This window comes from Puma concolor, chromosome A3 (genome assembly GCF_028749965.1).
Source record: "Puma concolor isolate L17-30 chromosome A3, mPumCon1.1.hap2, whole genome shotgun sequence".
Classification (NCBI taxonomy): domain Eukaryota; kingdom Metazoa; phylum Chordata; class Mammalia; order Carnivora; family Felidae; genus Puma; species Puma concolor.
Genome location: NC_141669.1, coordinates 116,758,555 through 116,778,524, shown reverse-complemented (window position 1 = coordinate 116,778,524; position 19,970 = coordinate 116,758,555). Strand labels below are relative to the sequence as shown.

The following is a 19,970-nucleotide window of genomic DNA, read 5'->3' as shown; positions in this document are numbered from 1 at the left end:
CAGGGATCACATAACTGAGCATGGGGTTAGGGAAGAATCTGGGGCAGGAGATGCAGATGATTCCTTTCTAGGGATAAGCAGGAGCCCTTTGTGGGAAGAGCCATTCCAGCTGAGGCAGTGAGGTATGGCCACAAAGTGTTTTCAGGACCAGGCTGTGTTCAGGGCTCCTTGGCCATGTGGGTGTGGTGCGGGGCAGAGTGGGGCACTGGGGGCTTCTGAGCAGACAAGTGAAGGGTTCGTTCGTGTGTGTGTGTGTGTGTGTGTGTGTGTGTGTGTGTGTGTGTGGGAGAGAGACAGACAGACAGACACTGAGAACCTGAGAGAGATCCCTCAGGGGCCAGGAGGATGCAGGAGGCCTTCCAGAAAGAAGTGGCAGTGGGAGGGATAAAAGGAGGCTGAGTTGGAAGTCTGAGGAAGGGGATTGGCAGGACTTGGTTGATGGCAAGAGAGAAGCTAAGGAGTCCAGCCACAGCTCTTAAGGGCCACTTTAAAGAATGGGCTTCTCAGGTGCCTGGCCAGCTTAGTCAGTACAGCATGTGACCCTAGATCTCAGGGTCATGTGTTCGAGCCCCACATTGGGCATGGAGTCTTCTTAAAATAAAAAATAAATAAAAATAAAGAATGGGCTGTTCTTCAGGTCTCTGAAAACACACAGGGACAGAGCAAAGACTGGGGGAGCCACCATTGTGAGTAAACTAGTTTTATCACTCACTTTACAGATGAGGAAAATGCAGCTTAGATTTGGGAAAGTGACTTACATAGGGTCACACAACCACTAACTTGTCCATGCTCTTTCCATTGCTCCTTGCCCAACTTCCCCCACCTAGACTGGGCAGAGGGGCTCTGGATCTGTAGCTGCTGTGTTGCTTGAATCCCAGGGCCTGAAATCCCTGCTCCTTAGCCCAAATGGAAAGCCCCAAGGTCAGAAGAGGGAGGTTGTCTTGGCCAGCCTGTTACTAGCTAGGGGTGTCTCAAAGAGCCAAGCCTCCAGGCCAGCCTGGTGTCCCCAAGATGCCTTCCCCATAGGCCAGGGTCAGGTCACCCAATCGGGAACACTGACCTTTGGTTCCAGACAGATCAAGCTGGCACACAAGACTCTTCCCTCCATACCACCCTCCCCTTACACTTTATCATGAAAATTTTCACAGACACAGCAAAGTTGAAAGATTTAACATTGAACGCCCATATACCTACCACCTAGACTCTACCGTTAACATTTTACTATACTTTTGTGATCACAAATTATCCATCCCTCAATCCCTTATTTTAATCATTATTACACTATATGTTAACTAATTTGGATTTAAATAAAATTTAAAAAAAAACCACAAAGTATAGATATCACTATATTGCCTGCTAAATATCTTAGCATGTGTATTTTTTTTTTTAATTTTTTTTTTCAACTTTTTTTTTTTTAATTTATTTTGGGACAGAGAGAGACAGAGCATGAAGGGGGGGGGGGGCAGAGAGAGAGGGAGACACAGAATCGGAAACAGGCTCCAGGCTCCAAGCCATCAGCCCAGAGCCTGACGCGGGGCTCGAACTCACGGACCGCGAGATCGTGACCTGGCTGAAGTCGGACGCTTAACCGACTGCGCCACCCAGGCGCCCCTCTTAGCATGTGTATTATTAACCAGAGCTCAATACTTACTTACATTTTTCTTATATGAAATTTATATAAAGTGAAAAACACAAATCTTAACATGTACATTTTTTTTTATAATTTTATTTTTTCAATATATGAAGTTTATTGTCAAATTGGTTTCCATACAACACCCAGTGCTCATCCCAAAAGGTGCCCTCCTCAATACCCATAACATGTACATTTTCTGAAGCTGCCTTTCATTCAGCAAAAATTTTAAATTTATTTATTTTGAGAGAGAACATGCACACACAAGCGTGAGTGGGGAAAGGAAAGAGAGAGAGGGAGAGAGAAGATCCTAAGCAGGTTCCATGCTGTCAGCTCAGAGCCCAATGTGGGGCTCAGTCCCATGAACTGTGAGATCATGACCTGAGCTGAAATCAAGAGTTGGACACTTAACTGATTCAGCCACCCAGGTACCCCAGCAGCAAAATATTTTTGAGATTCATTTATATAGCTGCAGATAATAACACATTGCTTTTTTAAAATAAACTTTTAAATTCCAGAATAACTTTAGATATAGAAAGTTCCCATATGCTCCACACCCATGATCTAAGCCAGGGAACTACATTACATTTAAGTGTCCTGTCTTCCCCATGTCCTCTGCCTGCTTTCTCAGTCTTTCCTAATTTCTCATGACCTGGACAGTCTTGAGGAGCACTGGCCAAGTATCTTATAGAGTGTCCCCATTTTGGACTTCTTGCGCTTTTCTTTTTGTAAGTTGGGGGTTTGGATTTTTGGAATGCTCAGTCGGTACATGCTAGCCACCTGATTTCATGATGATGTTACCCTTCATTTGTTCAAGACAGTGTTTGCAGGGCTTCTTCAGGATAGAATTACTATTTTCTCTTTCCCTGCTCTGTTCTTTGGAAGTAAGTTACCTCTCCTAGCCCACCCTTGGGGGCAGAGGGTGGGGAGTAGGAAGAACTAAGCTCCACCTCCTGGGTGAGGTATGTTATTTGGAATTCTTCTGTAACGGTTCCAAAAGCAATTCTCTCTCATTTATTTATTCAGTCATGTATGAGCTGGTTGCTTTTAATTTATTTCTTTAATCAATATAATACATATACATAATTTACAATGTTAAGGATTATAAGGAAAACGAATGGTTCCCTAAGGGCTTAGTTATTTGTTTTGTTACTTGTAAATAACATACATACTGTGGTTTTTTCCCCCATTTTATATTAAATTGAACTATATGAACTTTCCAATATGCAACCATTTTTGATCTGCAAAATGGCCATTTCATATGGTTCAACCTAATACCTTGTATTTTGACTTTCTAATCCTCGTGCTGCTGATTGTGTGTGACACTGGAGTTGGTTCATTTGTTTTATTGTGAATTGTGACTTTGCATATGATCCTCATCACATCTGGCTCCCAGCTTAGCCACAGCTCCAGACCAGACACCTTGGGCCTAGGTGAGAAAGGGGCTGCAGGATGTGAGGTCAGCCTTTGCTGTGGTAACTGCCCGGCACGGGCAGCTGTGGGGCAAAGCCTTGGGGGCTCCCTGGACTGTCAGCTCCACGGATACCCCCAGCTGCTAGTTCTCTGCCCTGTGGCAGACTGGGCCCCAGGTATATCACCTTGCTGCAGGGTCACAGCCACTAGGCCAGCTCTCATGTGTAGTCTCAGGCCAACTATTGAACCTTTTGTGCCTCAGTTTCCTCTGGTGTAGGTCCTCAGCTTTTCCTTCAGGCCCCTCTGTGTTCTCCTTCCTGCCCACAGTATGAAGCTGTCCAGGACAGGGGTCTCCGGAGGTCAGAGGCCAAGATCCCAGGCTCAGCTCAACCTCTGACCTGCTCTAAGACCCTAGCCGGGTGTTCCCCCTCCACTCCTCCACTGGGCTTCCATCTTCCCATCTATGCCAACAAGGTGGTTGATACTAATGGTCTAAGAGGCCTCTAAGTGGCTGAGAAATGGGGCTGTGAGCCCCTCTCCCCACATCCTGCCATGCAGCAGGGCTCTGCCCCTCCTGCCCCAGGCACTGGGAGTCTTGGGATGAATGGGATTGTAAAACAGCCCAAGTCCTGATTCCTCTCTGGGCTTCTGTCAGGGGGATAGTACTGAGCTTCTGGGGCCCTTTGGATTCTGTGGCCTATCCAGGAAAGGCCGACTGAGCTGGTCACGGATACCATGGTGGCAGAACGCCTCGGGGACCCTGCCCAGTCCAGGGGAGGAGGCACAATCATCAGGCAGTCACACAGATGAAAGAAAAACTGCAATTTGGATGAGTTTGTGTTACCAAGTAGAGGTTAATGGGGCCAAGACCCAATCTGGGAGTGTGGGAGGGCTTCTCTAAGGAAGTGACCTTTCCTGAGACCTGAAGGGTAAGCAGATGTTGGCTGGATGAAAGGGAAGAGAACATTGCAGGCAGAGGAAACAGCAGAGATCCTGCAGCAAAAGGAAAGAAGCCAGTGTGGCTGGAGCTGAGTGAGGTGGAGCAGGCGAGAGGGTGAGGCATGCACATGGGGCAGGGACCAGGTACAAGCCCTCAGAGCCCCAAAAGAGTCTGATCTTCATCCTAGGAGCCCTAGGAAGCCTTTGGAGGACTTTTAGCTGGGAAGTAATAGGCCTAGATTTATTTTGAGAAGCAACCTCTGGCTGCGAGAGAGAATGGACTGGTGGGGTCAGGGGTGCGGGAGGCCTGAGACCAAGGAGCCCAGAGCAGAGATTGATGTTGTTTCGATGACAGTGGCTTTGTCCAGGGTGTTAGCTGTAAGAACAGGTAGAAATGGGTGGATCTGAGTTTGGGAGATAAAACTGCCAGGACTTAGTGGCCTTGTGTCCAGGAGAAGTATCAGGTTATTCTGTGGCCTAAGAACCTGGAGGGAAGATGGGGGCATGGGTTCACCATGGGAGCAGCAGCTTTGACCGGGGGCTCAGCTGTACCATGGAGGAGCCTGTGGGCACCCAAGAGGTGAGGATGGAAGGGCCACTGGCTGCAGAGGTACATTCTGGAGTGCAGAGGCCAGGGCCTGGGAAGGTGGCGTGAACCCCACAGGGGTGGAGAGGGGCAATACAGGGGCACAGGGGTGGAGAGGTCCAATGCAAGACCTTGTGGGGTCAGTTGTAGGCCCTGAGGTAGGAGTCCCTGGGCAGGGTCACCCCAACACCCGCCTACCCTCTCAGAGACCCAAGGTTCAGGGGTAGGTTCCTCAGAGCTTCTCACACCTTCTCTCTCCCCCCAGATCCTGCTCATCTCCGATTACTTCTATGCCTTCCTGCGGCGGGAGTACTACCTCACACATGGTCTCTACTTGACTGCCAAGGACGGCACGGAGGCCATGCTTGTGCTCAAGTAGGCCTGGCTGGGCACAGGGCTGCATGGACTTCAGGGGGTGGAAGGGCCAGAAGCTGGGCCAAGCCCCCTAGCCAGAGTTGCCAGCAGAGGAGGCCTCCGGCAGATGAGGTTCGAGTCCAGGGTTACAAATCTCTGGCACCAGAGAGGAGCCATGGCTGGCAGCAAGGCCAATGGGGAATAGCCAGGAGCTCCTCCACTTGGACCCCCACTTTGTGGTTCTGCACACCGGGGAGCCCCCTCCGAGGCTCGAAAGGGGAAGAAGCAGGTGAGCAGGGTTTGTTAGGTTGTGACTACTTAATAAATGGTTTTTTGTTACAAAGAAATCGATCCTGGGCCCACACTGCACTCCTGGAAGGGGTGGGCTTGGCCGCTAACACCACCGTGGTATACTACACACTGGTGTGGGTTTCTAGAATGAGCCCCAAGTCCACAACACGCAAGTTTGTGCCCTGGCCAGCTGAGACTGGTGTAGGGCAGCCTACTCCCACCCCACCCCCCAGCAGCTCCCACCCCCCCCCCCCCATTCCCCAAGCAGCTGGAGGCAAAGGGCCAGGCGGGCCTGAGCAATCTTTATTCTGCAGAGGGACAATGACCACAGATCCGTACACCTTGTCAAGACCAGGTGAGCCAGGGGCCAGTCTTTCAGGGGTGGGCAGGTCCAAGCAGGGGGGCAGCGCCTCAGGTGAGGGAGGGGCAGATGGGCAGGGGCCTAAAAAAAGAAAAAGACAAACCACACGGAGCAGGGGTGCTGGGAGCTCTTCCTTATCCTCCCGCATCCCAGCCAGCACCCAGAGGGGTAACCCTAACAATGACTGGCCCAGGACCCACCCACGGGCAGAGTAGGTGTGGTTGGTGTGCCCTGGCTAGGAGGCGGCATCCCTGCCCAGCCCACCCAGGGCAGAGACCGTTAAGTTCAGGAGCCAGGAGCTCCCTGGGTAGAGCCTGACAGGGCACCCCCCCACCCCCATTCCCAGGCCAACCCCTCCCCCCCTACTGCTGCTTCAGAAGCCGAAGGTTTCCTGGGAGGCGTAGACCATGTAGAGGAAGCCATCGTCATCCTTCTCCTGCTCGTAGATGTCGGCGATGGGCGTAGACACGCTCACCATGCTGTGCTGGTTCACCAGCAGGAAGAAGGCCTGCGTGGGGTTCAGCTGCAGGCGGCGCCTGGGGTAGCAGAAGGGCAGGGGCCTTCTGTGAGGGGCCAGGCTCCTGGGTGGGTGGTGCCCTGACCACACCCCCCGCCCCATCCCCAATGATTCTGAGACCACCCCCATCCCAGCCCTTTCTGGAGGCACTCACCTCTGACCTGACACAGACCCCAGCCCTGACCTTTCCCAACCTACCTAGGACTGGGATCCAAAGCCCGGGCCCAAGTCCCACCCTCCCCCAGAAGGCCCCAAGCCCCTTCTGACTGCTGCTGCCCACGCACCGGATGATCTTGACCAACTCGCTCATGTTGACATGGTCTGGCACCAGGAACTTGGTCTTGTCCAGGACTGGCAGCTGCTTCTCACCCTTGTAGCGCTCGATGATCACCTAGGGGTGGGGCAGGGGATGCGTGAGATGGGCAGGGCCTGGAGCCACAGGGATAGGAGGGGGCGGTGAGACTCACCGGGATCTTGCTGGGGTGCTGGTCGCGGATCTGCTGCACCTCCTTACAGCGGTCGGCTGCGGACAGGAGACAGGCAGTAAGGCCAAGAGGTCCCGCTTGCCCCGCCCGTCGCCGGCCCCGCCCCCCGGGCTCCCGCCCCCGGGGCTTCAGGCCCCAGGGCCTGGCACCGGCTGGACTGGGAGGCGAAGCCCCGGCCCAGGCCAGAACCTGCCTCCCGGCCCCGGGGGGTCCAGCCTGAGTCTGACGTCACGGGGCTGACGTCGCCTGCGGCAGTCAGGGTCAGTCGTGGTTCCCACCTCCCCCCCCACCCCGTGTCCCCGCTCCGCACCCGCAGACTGCCCGCCGGGCCTCACCGAAGGTCCGCCGCTGCTTGAAAGGCCGGTCTGAGGGCATCGCGCGGGCCCGGCAGGGCGCGCAGGCCGGGGCTCCGGGACGCGTGGCTTGGGGGCTCTGGCTGAGATTCGGGGGCTCCGCGCCTCGCGCTCAAGGGCTCCGGTTCTCGAGCTGAGCCTGGCGGCGGTGGCTCGGGGAGGTAACTCGCCCGGGTGACGTCAGGTCACAACATTCCTTAAAGGGGAGGCCGGCGCACTGCTCCCATTGGGCCGACGCAAAACCCGCCCGCCTGGGCCTGTGACGTCATGGCGCAGAGAGCTGGACTCCAAGCCAGCACCGCGGAGGGGTGGGGCGGGGCTCCCAGGTCGCGTCACAGTCCTGTGACGTCATGAGCTGCCGGCCCATCTCCCCGAGGCCGGGGCTGAGAGACTGGCAAGCCTGCCGGGAGTTGAGAGAGCTGACTTGCAGCTCTGACAGCGGGAAAGCGCGCGGGCCAGTCCGGGGCTCAGCATTTTCCGTTCCCCCTGGGGCTAAGTCATCCCACAGCACACTGGGAGGCCGTTCCCTTCAAGCGATGGTGTGAGGCGCTGGAGGTGACGATGGCAGTAAACCCAAAAACCTCGCCTCCATGGAGCTCATGGTTAGAGAAAGAAAGCTAGGGGCGGGGGGATTACAACTTCAAAACAAGATGCTAAAAAGGAACACACAGGTTTTCAAAGGAATTTCTAGAATTGAAAAAGCTATTTGAAATTCAAGTCTGAAAGGATCAGGCAAGAAAGTAGATGGGACACAGCAGAAGATAAGTCACGCAACTGGAGGATTGAAAGGAAGCAACCAGAGAAACAAGGTGATAGACCTTCTAAAAGGATAAGTGATAGGAATAGGGAAGTGAGAAGACCCGCAGGTCCAATCAGAATTCCAAAAGGAGAGAAAAGAAGTGGGAGAGGCAGTTCTTGAAGAGCTTCCAGACTTGATTAAAGACCAGGATCCTTACATAAAATCCAGAGCAGGATAAATAAAAGTAGCATCGTGGCACTTTGTAATGAGTTTGCAGAACTCAGAAGAAGAAAAATGGTGAGCAACTAAGCTGGTAAACATGTAGGTAAATAAACAGTGGAACATGAACAGTGATGATTAATCTGGGGAGTTACAAAAGGAGCAGAGGACACAACCGGAAGACTGGAGAGAGTAATCAGTTCAAGTGTTCTAAGAGGCTTGATATATTTGAGGGGGGCAGGATAAAGATACTGATAATTTACAAAGCTTTGTGAATTCAGGAAGTGTGTATTTCAGACACTTACAAGGGAATCACTAAAAGAATAGCAAGTGTAACTGCCAATAGAGAAAAGGAGAAAAAAAAGTAAAAAGAATGGTATATAAATGATGCAAAACCAGAGTAAATGTAAAACATGAGTAAATGTTTTACATTCACTTATTAAAAACATGATCAGGGGCGCCTGGGTGGCTCAGTCGGTTGAGCGTCTGACTTCAGCTCAGGTCATGATCTCACGGTTCGTGGGTTCGAGCCCCACGTGGGGCTCTGTGCTGACAGCTCAGAGCCTGGAGCCCGCTTCAGATTCTGTGTCTTCCCCTCTCTCTGCCTGTCTCCTGGCTCATGCTCTGTCTCTGTCTCAAAAATAAATAACATTGGGGCGCCTGGGTGGCAGGCTCAGTTGGTTAAGTGTCCAGCTTCAGCTCAGGTCATGATCTCAGTCCGTGAGTTTGAGCCCTGCGTCAGGCTCTGTGCTGACAGCTCAGAACCTGGAGACTGCTTTGGATTCTGTGTCTCCCTCTCTCTCTGCCGCTCCCCTGCTCATGCTCTGTCTCTGTCTCAAAAATAAATAAAAACATTTAAAAAATAAATAACATTAAAAAAATTAAAAATAAATAAATAAAACATGATCAGACTGGCCAAGAAAAATAAATGCAGCTCTATATGCTGTTTACAAGAGGACATTTAAAACTTAAGGGCACCAAAAGTAAAATGATGGGAAAAGGTATACTAGAGAAAAGCTAACCAGAAGGTATAGCTATAGCAAAATCAGACAGAAAAGTCCTTAAGGTAAAAAACATTATTAGAGATCCAGAGGATGACCAATAAATGATGAAAAGTACAACTTGTAGGAAGACAACAATTCTTATAAAGCATACAAGTTAGAGATCTAAAAGGCTGAATGTATAAAACAAAAGTGATAGGATACAAGGAGAAATTGCCAGATCTTCCATCATAGTGAGAGATTTAAGACTTCTTTCAGTAACTGATAGACCCAACAGCCAAAAAAAGATACAGAAAGATATTAATAATAATCCTGATCAATGAACCCTAATGGAACCCTGAACCCAGTATTGCTACTTTCAAGCACACAAGAAACATTTACCAAAAAATGACATAAAAAATGGCCCCAACTTGAATCTCAACAGGTATCGAACAGTTTCTTTTCTTTTTTTTTTTTTTTTTCCAACGTTTATTTATATTTTTGGGACAGAGAGAGACAGAGCATGAACGGGGGAGGGGCAGAGAGAGAGGGAGACACAGAATCGGAAACAGGCTCCAGGCTCCGAGCCATCAGCCCAGAGCCCGACGCGGGGCTCGAACTCACGGACCGCGAGATCGTGACCTGGCTGAAGTCGGACGCTTAACCGACTGCGCCACCCAGGCGCCCCTCGAACAGTTTCATAAAGACCATATTCTGTGACCACAGACCAGACCCAAATGAATTCTAAATGTTTGGACACATAAACATCTAAAAAACATTTTACTCAAAGATGAAATCCTATTGAAATGAAAACTATTTAGATCAAAAAAATGAGAATACACTTAAAAACTCAGGGTTGGGGGAATACAACTAAAGCAGCCTGTAGAAGATTTATAGCCTTATTAATTATAGTAGGTAAGAAGTACAGAAAATCTACAAGCAGAGTATTAAAGAATTATAAAAAAGTAACAGTGTCAACCCAAAGAAAGTGGAAAGAAGAGCAGAAATTGATGAAATAGAAAACAAAAATACTAAGACCACAAAGCAAAGCTGGAGCTTTGAAAAGACACACAGAATAAACATTAATGTGCCAAATAGAACTGCTATCATTTCTAGCAGAAATGATAAAAATAAGAATGTTATAAACTTTATGCCAGTAAATTTAAAACTTAGATAAGATGGACAATTTTCTAGAAAAAGAAATTTGCCAAAACTATTTCAAAAAGAAATAGACAAAGTGAGTAGCAATATACCTCAAAAAATTGATCCAGATGGTTTTTGAGGGGAGTTCTCCCTGCCACCCCAAGACCAACCAAACAAATGAAAACAAACCTGCGACAAACATCGTACTTAATGGTAAAACACCATACTCTATGGTATGGTGAATTCTATGGTATATTCATTTCAGTGAAATGAATTCACTGAATATAATGCAACATTGTATTGAGGTCCCAGCCAGAACACCAGGCCAAGAAGCAGCAGGAGCATAACTACCACTCACAGCAAGAAGATGCAGAGGAATCCACAAACAATAGAAGACTGCTAACTAACATGAAGTCTGACAACACAGCATACCATGTTTTAGAGGAAGATGGGAAATGGGAAATGGGAACTCTCTACACTGCTGAAGGGAGTGTAAAGCCTTTCAGCCATACTGAAGAGTGATTTGGCAGAATCTACCCAAACTGAAGATGCCCATATCCTACAAACCAGGAATCCCACTTGCTGTGTCCCATGTGAGCTCAAGGGAACACAGTTAAGTATGTTCATTGGAGCATTTTCCTAACAGCAAAAAATTGGGACCACCTATATGTCCTACTGAAGATGTTGGGTATTCCTATAACATAGCAACACATGGTGAGAGAAGGGCTCTCAGCAAACTTTCCCTTTAAAGGGCCAGACAGTAAATAGGTTTGGCTTTCCAGGCCATATGGCCCTCTGCAACTACTCCTTTGTTGCTGTTGGCTTGTGGAAGCAGACTTTACCCCGAAAGGGCATGGTTGTATCCCAAGAAAACTTTATTTGCTAAAACAGATTTGGCCTGAGGCTTTAATTTGCTGACTCTTGATCTAGAGCTGTGTCAAAATGGACAAATCTCACAAACACAAAGTTGCAGCAGAGTATAATCAGAGCCATTAAGTGCAGCTGAAAGAACTAGGTCGGCCAAGGCCTTGGGGGAAGTTGTTACACCTCTCCTTGCTCCACTAAGCCCTAGGCTGAGGCTATGGTGGGGGAGGGCCCATCCCCCAAATCCCAAGGTCTGTGCTCACTCTTGCTCTCACCTGACCAGTCAGCAGGACTGACACTCCACCTCCAGCTCTGGTTTCTCTCCCACTGTTCCTCCTCTCCCTCATCTCCACAGAATCCAAGGCCCGGTCTACTCCGTGTCTCCACTTGAAAGCCTAGCAGACATTTGAAATTTAGCTTCCCCCAAATCAACCCATGCTCTTCCCCTAAAATGTGCACCAGTTGTAATCTCCCCTGTCTCCATCCGTGTCATCTTGGACCCCTTTCTTTCCTTCACCACCCACATATCCAGTCCATGCCCAAATCCTGCTGGTTCACATTTCAAAATATCTCGACAATCTAACCAATTCTTACCACTTCCACCACTGCCCTCGGGCCAGAGCTGCCATCATCTCTTGCCTGACTACTGTCAGCATCTCCCATCTGGTCTCCTCGCTTTGGCTTTGCCCGCCTCATTTGGGTACCACTACGCTGACAGCAGCTTTCCTGTGCACGGAAGTCGGGTCAGCTGATTCTGTACCCCACACGTTTAGAGCAAAAGTCAAAGGCTGAACAGTGGCCCAAGAGGCTTGTGAGATCTTGCCTCTTACTCTCTCCTGGCCTCATCTACTCCTTGCCCCCTAGGCTTCAGCTACACTGATCTTCTCACTCTTCCAGAATCAGACACTCTTGTGCCCCAGGGCCTTTCAATACTTACTCTTCCCTTTGCCTGGAGCGTTCTTCCTCAAGATCTCTGTGTGGCTCTCAGGTCTCCTCAGGGAGGCTTTCCTGAATGATCTTATTTAATGTTGCAGTCCCCACCCCGGTTACTCCCTATCCTCCCTCCAATGCCTTATTTTTTTGACAGAATAGTTAGCAACTTCTAATATACTATATAATTTTTCTAAGCATTACAAAAATCTTCAGGCATACAGAACACTTGAAATGATTGTTCAGCAATCGCCAATATACACACCAGTTACATTCTATACTTAATGCTTGCCCTATTTGCTTTATCATCTGTACATCCACCCACCCAATCTTTTTTATACATTTCAGTTGCAATCCAATATGCATTTATTTTTATTAACTTAAAAAAATATTTATTTTGGGAGAGTGCAAGCAGGGCTTGGGCAGAGAGAGGGGAACAGAAGATCTGAAGTAGGCTTTGTGCTGACAGGCTGACAGCAGTGAGCCCCCATGTGGGGCTTGAACTCACAAACCACAAGATCATGATGTGAGGAGAAGTCAGAGATGCTCAACCAACTGAGCCACCCAGTAGCCCCTCCAATATCCATTTGTGATAAAAACTCTCAACAAAGTGGGTATAGAGGAAACCTATCCCAACATAATAAAGGCCACATGTATGACAAGCCGACAGCTAACATACTCAATAATAAAAAGTTGAAAGCTTTTCCTTTAAGATCAGGAACAAGACAAAGATGCCCCCTCTTGCCATTTTTATTCAACACCATCTTGGAAATTCTAGCCAGAGCAATTAGGCAAGAAATAAAAGGCATCTAAATTGGAAAGGAAGATGAAGGTGGCTCAGTCGGTTAAGCGTCCGACTTCCGCTCAGGTCAGGATCTCGCTGGGTTTGTGAGTTCGAGCCCCGCATTGGGCTCTGTGCTAACAGCTCAGAGCCTGGAGCCTCCTTCAGATTCTGTGTCTCCTCCTCTCTCTGCCCCTCCCATGCTCATCTCTGTTTCTGTCTCTCAATAATAAATAAACGTTAAAAAATTTTTTAATTGGAAAGGAAGAAGTAAAACTGTCGCTGTTTGCAGATGACAGGATATTATATATAGAAAACCGTAAAGACTCCACCAAAAAACTGTTAGAACTCATAAATTTGGTAAAGTTGCAAGATACAAAATCAATATACAAAAGTCTGGGTTTTGTTTTTTTTTTCAATTAATTTATTTTTGAGAGTGAGCGAGCAAGCAGGGGAGGGACAGAGAGAGGGAGAATCCCAAGCAGACTCCACACTCAGCGCAGATTCTGATGCAGGGCTCAATCTCACGAACCTTGAGATCATGACGTGAGCCAAAGTCAAGGGTCTGATGCTTAACTGACTGAGCCACCTGAGCACCCTGTTTTTTGTTTTTTGTTTTTTTTTTAAGTAGGCTCCATGCCCAGTGTGGGGCCCAACACAGGGCTTGAATTCATGACCTTGAGATCAAGACCTGAGCTGAGATTAAGACCTGAACTGAGATCAAGATAGTGGCACACTAAACTGACTGAGGCACCCAGGTGCCCCAAATCTGTTGTGTTTCTATATGCTAATAATGAACTATCAGAAAGAGAAATTAAGGGACGCCTGGGTGGCTCAGTTGGTTAAGTGTCTCACTCGGTTTCAGCTCAGGTCATGATCTCAGTTTTGTGGGGTTGAGCCCCACATTGGGCTCTGTGCTGACAATGGAGATTCTCTCTCTCTGCTGCTCCCCCACTCACTCTGTCTCTGTCTCTCTCAAAAATAAATAAATGAGCTTAAAAAATTATTTTAAAAAAGCAATTAAAATACCATTTAAAATTGCATCACTCCCCTGCACTCTCTAAAAAAATAAATAAAAATAAATAAAAAATAAGGGGCACCTGTGTGGCTTAGTTGGTTGAATCTGACTCTTGATTTCGGCTCAGGTCATGATCGAGGTCATGGGATCGAGCCCCAAATTAGGCTGTGCCCTGATATCATGGAGCCTGCTTGAGATTCTCTCTCTCCCTCTGCCCCTGCCCTACTGTCTAAAAGAAAAAAAAATTGCATCAAAATGAATAAGATACCTAGGAATACATTTAACAAAGGAGGGGAAAGTCTTGTACACTAAAACCGTAAGACACTGATGAAAGAAATCGAAGACATGAATAAATGGATATTCTGTACTCATGAACTGGAAGAATTAATATTGTTAAAATGTCTCTATACCCAAAGCAATCTACAGATTCAATGCAATCCCTATTAAAATTCCAATGGCATTTTTCACAGAAATAGAACAAATGATCCTAAAATTTGTATGGAACCACAAATTATCTGGAAAAGTGAAAGCAGCCTTGAGAAAGAACAAAGCTGGAGGCAAACTATATCACAAAGTTATAGTAATCAGAATAGTATGGCATTAGCATAAAAACACATAGATCATGGGTGCCTGGGTGGCTCAGTGGGTTCAAGCCCTGCATTGGGCTCCGCACTGCCAGTGTGGAGCCTACTTGAGACTCTCTCTCCCACTCTCTCTCTCTGCCCTCCCATGCACGTGCTTGCTCTCTCAGAATAAATAAACTTAAAAAAAATCAGTGGAGAATAGAGATCCCAGAAATAAACCCATGCATATATGATCAATTAATTTATAACCAAGAAGCCAAGAATACACAGTGGCAGAAAGGACAGTCTCTCCAGTAAATGATTTTGGGGAAACTGGACCATGACTTATACCATAATGAAAACTAATTCAAAATGGATTGAAGACTGAATGCAAGACCCGAAACCATAATACTCCTACAAGAAAGCATATGTGGTAAGCTCCTTGACATTGGTGTTGGTGATGATTTGGGGATTTGATACCAAAAGCAAAGGCAACAACGGTAAAAACAAACAAGTGGGACCACATTGAACTAAAAAGCTTCTGCACAGCAAAGGAAACCACCGGCACGATGAAAAGACAATGAATTAAAATATTTGCAAGTCATATATTTGATAAGGGGTTAATATCCAAAGTATATAAAGAACTCCTACAACTCAATAGCAAACAAAACAAAAAAACCCAACCAATCTGGTTAAAAAATCGTTAGAAGACCTGAACATTTTTCCATAGAAGATGTACAGATGGCCAACAGACAAATGAAAAGATGCTCGACATTACTAATCATCAGGGAAATATAAATCAAAACCACAATGTGATATCACCTCACACCTGGCTATCTATCATCAGCATGACAAGAAATAACAAGTATTGACAAGGATGTGGAGAAAAGGGAACCCACTAACAGTGGTAATGTGAATTTGTTCTGCTGCTGTGGAAAACAGTATGGAGGTTCCTCCAAAAATTAAAGATAGAAATCTAGCAATTCCACCTCTGAATATTTATCTGAAGGAAACGAAATCTCTAGAAAAGATATATGTACCCCTATGTTTATTGCAGCATTATTTACAATAGCCAAGATATGGAAACAATCTAAGTGACCACTGGTAGATGAATGGATAAATAAAATGTCACACACACACATGTGCATGCACACACACACGATATGGAATATTATTAATCCATAAAGAATGGAATCTTGCCATTTGTGACAACATGGATGGGCCATGATCTCACTGATATGTGGAATCTAAAAACAAACAAGCTCAGAGATACAGAGAACAGATTGATGGTTGCCATAGGCTAGAGAGTGGGGTGGGGCAAAATGAGTGAAAGGGGTTAAAAATCACAAAGTTTCAGTTATAAATAAGTCCAGGGGATGTAATGTACAGCATGGTGACTATGATTAGTAATGTTGTAGTGTATATTTAAATGTTGCTAAAGAGTGGATCTTAAAAGAAAAAAAATTTTGTAACTATGTATGCTGATGGTTTTTAATCAGACTTATTGCGGCGATCATTTCACAATATATACAAATATTGAATCATTATGTTGTACACCCAAAACTAACATGTTATATGTCAATTATGTCTCAATAAAAAGAGGAAAAAAACCAGTAAGTTGCAGACATCAATTCACTTTATCCTCAAACCCTTTATATCCATATCAATATTTGTTTTTAATTTTTTTACAGGGATAAAATTTACATATAACTAAGCATAGATGTTAAGCGTGTGTCTGATGAATTTTCACAAGTACACACACCTGTGTAATCCAAACTCCTACCAAGATACAGAACACTACCATCACCTCTTTAGAAAGTTCCCTCTTGCCCCTTCTCAGTCCATATCCACCCTCACCTCCAGAGGCAACAACCATTCTGAGATTTTCACTGTAGATTAATATGAGCTCATCTAGAACGTCATATAAATAGAACCACACACAGTACGTGCTTTTGTTTCTGGCGTCTTTACTTCAATATAAGCATTTTGAAGTTCATGTTCTTGCAGATATCAGTAGACCATTTCTTTATATTGCAGAGAGCTTCCATTGGATGGGTGAACCACAGTTTGGTTATCCATTCTTCTACTGATGGACACCTGGGTGGTCCAGGTTTTGGCGATTGTAAATAAAGATGCCATGAACATTCCTGTAACGGTCTTTGTGTGGACACACTCATTTTATTTCACTTGGACAAATACCTAGGAGTGGAATTGCTGGCTTATAGAGTAGATGTGTGTTTGGTTTTAGAAGAAATTACTAATTTTTTTTCTCCTTTAAGTTTAGGAGAGAGAGTGTGTGTGCAGGAGGGGCAAAGAGAGAGGCAGAGAGCAAGAATCCCAAGCAGGCTCCGCACTGTCAGTGTGAGGAGCCTGATGTGGGGCTTGAACACACAAACTGTGAGATCATGACTGGAGCTGAAATTAGGTCAGGTGCTTAACTGACTGAGCCACCCAGACACCCTGGATCTTTTTCTAAAGTAGTGGTTCCATTTTAGATTCCTGTCAACACTGTACACACATCTGTGTGTGGGAGCTCCTGTAGCTCTGTATCCTTGCCAGTATTTGGTGATGCCAAATTTTAATTTTAGCCACTCTGGTGGGTATGCAGTGGGATCTAATTGTGGGTTTAAATTTAATATGATATATAATTGTTATAAAAATTATTTTATTTCTCTATCCCAGCACCTAGATAGAGTGTAGCACATGGCAGGTGCTCAGTAAATATTTGCTGGATGAGGACCTGTCCTCTGGACCTTCACAGTGTCATTTCTCTGGAATGTGTGGACTGCCCATCTGAGGGTCTGTCTCCCCTCTTCTGACTAGGATTCATAGGCCTCAGAAAAGGCAGAGAACTGGCCTTGACTGGCCCATCACATCAAAGTGGAGCAACCCTGCCTGAATGGCCACCAATTACTGTGTGACCATGGCAGGTTCCTTCTCGGAGCCTCTGTCTGCTCCCTTACACAGTGGCAGACAGATGTTGGGTCTAAAGTAGCTTTACTAATGGGGTTCCTGGGTGGCTCAGTTGGTTAAATGTCTGACTTCGGCTCAGGTCATGATCCCGCTGATCCCAAGTTGGAGCCCCGCATCGGGCTCTGTGCTGACAGCTCAGAGCCTGGAGCTGCTTCGGATTCTGTGTCTTCCTCTCTCTCTGCCCCTCCCCTGGCTCGCAGTCTGTCTCTTTCTCAAAAATAAGTAAATATAAAAAATTTTAAAGTAGCTTTACTACTTACTGGATAACTTTGAACAAATTCTTTCCCCCTGGAGCCAGTAACAGAACCTACCTCTGAAGTCAAGGATCAGCATCAGTGAATGACCAGGAGGGCATGGAGTTCTGGGGGAACAGGGCCTGGAACTTCATTCAGCACCCATCTTATTTAAGGCAATGAGCTCACTTGTAAAATGGGCCTCACTTTGGGAGGACCCAGGAGGAATGCGGTCTGAGTCAGGGTCATTATCTGAGTAAGGATTGGTTGTTCCTGTTTATAGACTCCAATTGGAATTTTCCCAAAGACTGGAAGGACTGAAATCTTCCCAGGGGTCCCCTAGCCTCTGGCTGGGGCACCCCACCCTCACTCTTCAAAGTCTCTCTGGCTTCACTGGGAAGTATAGGCCATGACCATCAAACCCACTGCCCATATGGGGCCTCACTCCCTCTGTTCCCTCCTTTCCCTCTAACCAGGGGCATGCTCACCCGCCTCCCTGAATGACAAGGCCCAGGTTGCTACCCTCTTACCCTCCCTCCTATGTCCTCACAGTCCCTGCCCTCCTAGACCCTGGCCCTCAGAGCTGGCCAGTCACCTGGTGAGGCTGCCTCCCCTTGGCCTTTCCAGCCTCTGGCTGTGCCTAAAAGATCTCATCCTGCCATGGGCCCCAGCTCTCTTCAGCCTGCTCAGCCCGTTCACATCCATCAGTGCCTTCAACATAAGCCTCAGGTCTGAGTCCTGTCTCCTGAACAGTTTGCCTCAGAATGTTTAGGCTTCTCAAACTCAACACGTGCAAGCGAAGCCCCATCTTCCCTAATACCTGCAGCTCCAGCTTCTCCCCTCACGTCCCATCACTCCAGCTTGACCCAGGCTTCAGCTGGGCTCTCCCCTTTGCTACCGATCCAGTCACTGTCTGAGTCCTCTCAGGTCCACCCCAAGTCGCTCGCAGACCCATCTGTCCTCTCCCAACCCTCCCTCTGTCACTCCACCAGGCCAGCTTTGCCTCCCACTTCCCAGGTCTCAGCCTAGACCACACTTCACCACCACCCTTCTAACAAGACAGGGTTTCTGCTTCACCCTCTTCGGTTGCCAGTCCCTACCTGTCTCCACTTCCTCTTGCCCAGCACACATTCCACAGCCCACCACAATTCTTCCCAAAGTGCAGAACTCCCTCATTCTGCTGAATTAACCTGGGAACATCCCAGTCCTGGTTAAAGCCAGCTGACAGCTTGTTACGCAGCTGCGCCCCTGGCTGCAAATATGATGCAACATTGCTGATTGCAACACAGCTCAGCTGGGCCCTGCCCACCCATCCCGAGTCACTTACCTGGCAAGCTCCAGTCCTCCTCTCCGGGCAGCTCCGGCTCGCCTTCCCTCGTCGTCCTCTGGGCCCTCACCCCGCCTCCCCTCAGGTGCATTGGACCAACCGGCCCTGCTCTAGCCTCAGCCAGCCCTTCAACTCTGTGCCCCGGGCCACCCTTCCCCTCGTTTGCTCCGCCAGGAGGCCCCTTGTCTCTCACCAGCAAACAGTCACGTTCTGGTAACTCGCACCCCCCTCCATCTCCCACCCAACTTCTCCGTTCACAGCCCACCTGCCATGACCAATTTCTCCTTGAAATTCTTTCTTCTCTTGGCTTCTGTGGTGGTAACCAATTGTTACTTCCAGCAACAATTGTGCTCTCCCCCCTTGGAACAGAACCCTGAATGTCTCTTAGGGCAGCCATGCACCCAGCTTGATTTCCCAGCTTCCACTCCAGTTAAAAGTGGCAAGACGACGAAACTTTTGTCAGTAAAACATAAGTGTTATGGGACAAGATCATCCTACAGGACACGGTGGGTGTCTAAAACAGCAAGACCTTCAACTGGGTGGAAATCAAGTCTGAGATGCTCAGTCACCACCTGGGCGAGTTCATCCCCCTCAGGTAGCCTGCTTAGCTGTTATAAAGGCACAGGCTGCTCTGAGGGGGGAAAAAAAGTGGAAAGTGCTCGATGGGACTTGTGGGAAATCTCCTTAAAGGGAAAGAGGACATCCTTCTGCAGCCCCGCCCTCCATCAGGTGCCTGAAACTTGTGACGGCTGGGGCTCTAGTAGCTAATCTTGGATCATAAGGACAAGGGCTACACCCTGGGAATGGTTGGGCAGAAAGTTTAAAGAGCCTGGGTCCCTGATGACTTTGTGGAGCTACCATTCCATCCCTGGACCACATGAACTCATGAACCATGAAATCATGATCTGAGCCAAAGTTGGATGTTCGGCCAACTGAGCCACCCGGGTGCCCCTGCCTTCATGTTTCTAAACACTATAGTTGTCCTGTTATTTCTGTAGTTCTTACCACAGAAGGGGATTTGACTCTTGCCTCCCTCACCCTTCCCATCGTCCAGCAGCTATAGCACCATTTAGGGTGTATTGTATTTTGCCTACAAAACTATGCACAGCTGAGCCACACGATATGTCCTAGATTTGCTTTTTATTGTACAATTTTTTTTATTTTCTGGGGTTTGGGCTTAAGTTTTCATTTTGTTTTTCGTGCCCCAATATTAAATTATCCCTAAATTTTTTGCACAACTAAAAATCTCTCTGAATCCATTCAAATACATA

At 47.5% G+C, this 19,970-nt stretch overlaps 2 protein-coding genes across 3 annotated transcripts in view; one reads left to right on the top strand and one right to left on the bottom strand.

The window, feature by feature from the left end:
- Positions 1 to 5,269, top strand: part of PIGU (phosphatidylinositol glycan anchor biosynthesis class U) — an 85,196-nt gene extending 79,927 nt beyond the window's left edge. For both annotated transcript variants that reach the window (XM_025931763.2, XM_086702025.1), the window contains one exon: positions 4,834 to 5,269. In XM_025931763.2, coding sequence (XP_025787548.1) covers positions 4,834 to 4,947 — 114 coding nt within the window. In that variant the 3' untranslated portion in view covers positions 4,948 to 5,269. The remainder of the gene's footprint in view (positions 1 to 4,833) is intronic.
- Positions 5,270 to 5,494: 225 nt separating this feature from the next.
- MAP1LC3A (microtubule associated protein 1 light chain 3 alpha) lies at positions 5,495 to 7,157 on the bottom strand. The gene is made up of 5 exons (XM_086702027.1): positions 6,912 to 7,157; positions 6,559 to 6,614; positions 6,376 to 6,482; positions 5,941 to 6,110; positions 5,495 to 5,655 (listed from the first exon to the last, which is right to left on the bottom strand). The coding sequence occupies exons 1-4, from the start codon at positions 6,949 to 6,951 to the stop codon at positions 5,948 to 5,950; spliced, it is 366 nt and encodes a 121-aa protein (XP_086558153.1). The 5' UTR covers positions 6,952 to 7,157; the 3' UTR covers positions 5,495 to 5,655; positions 5,941 to 5,947.
- Between the last annotated feature and the right edge of the window lie 12,813 nt (positions 7,158 to 19,970).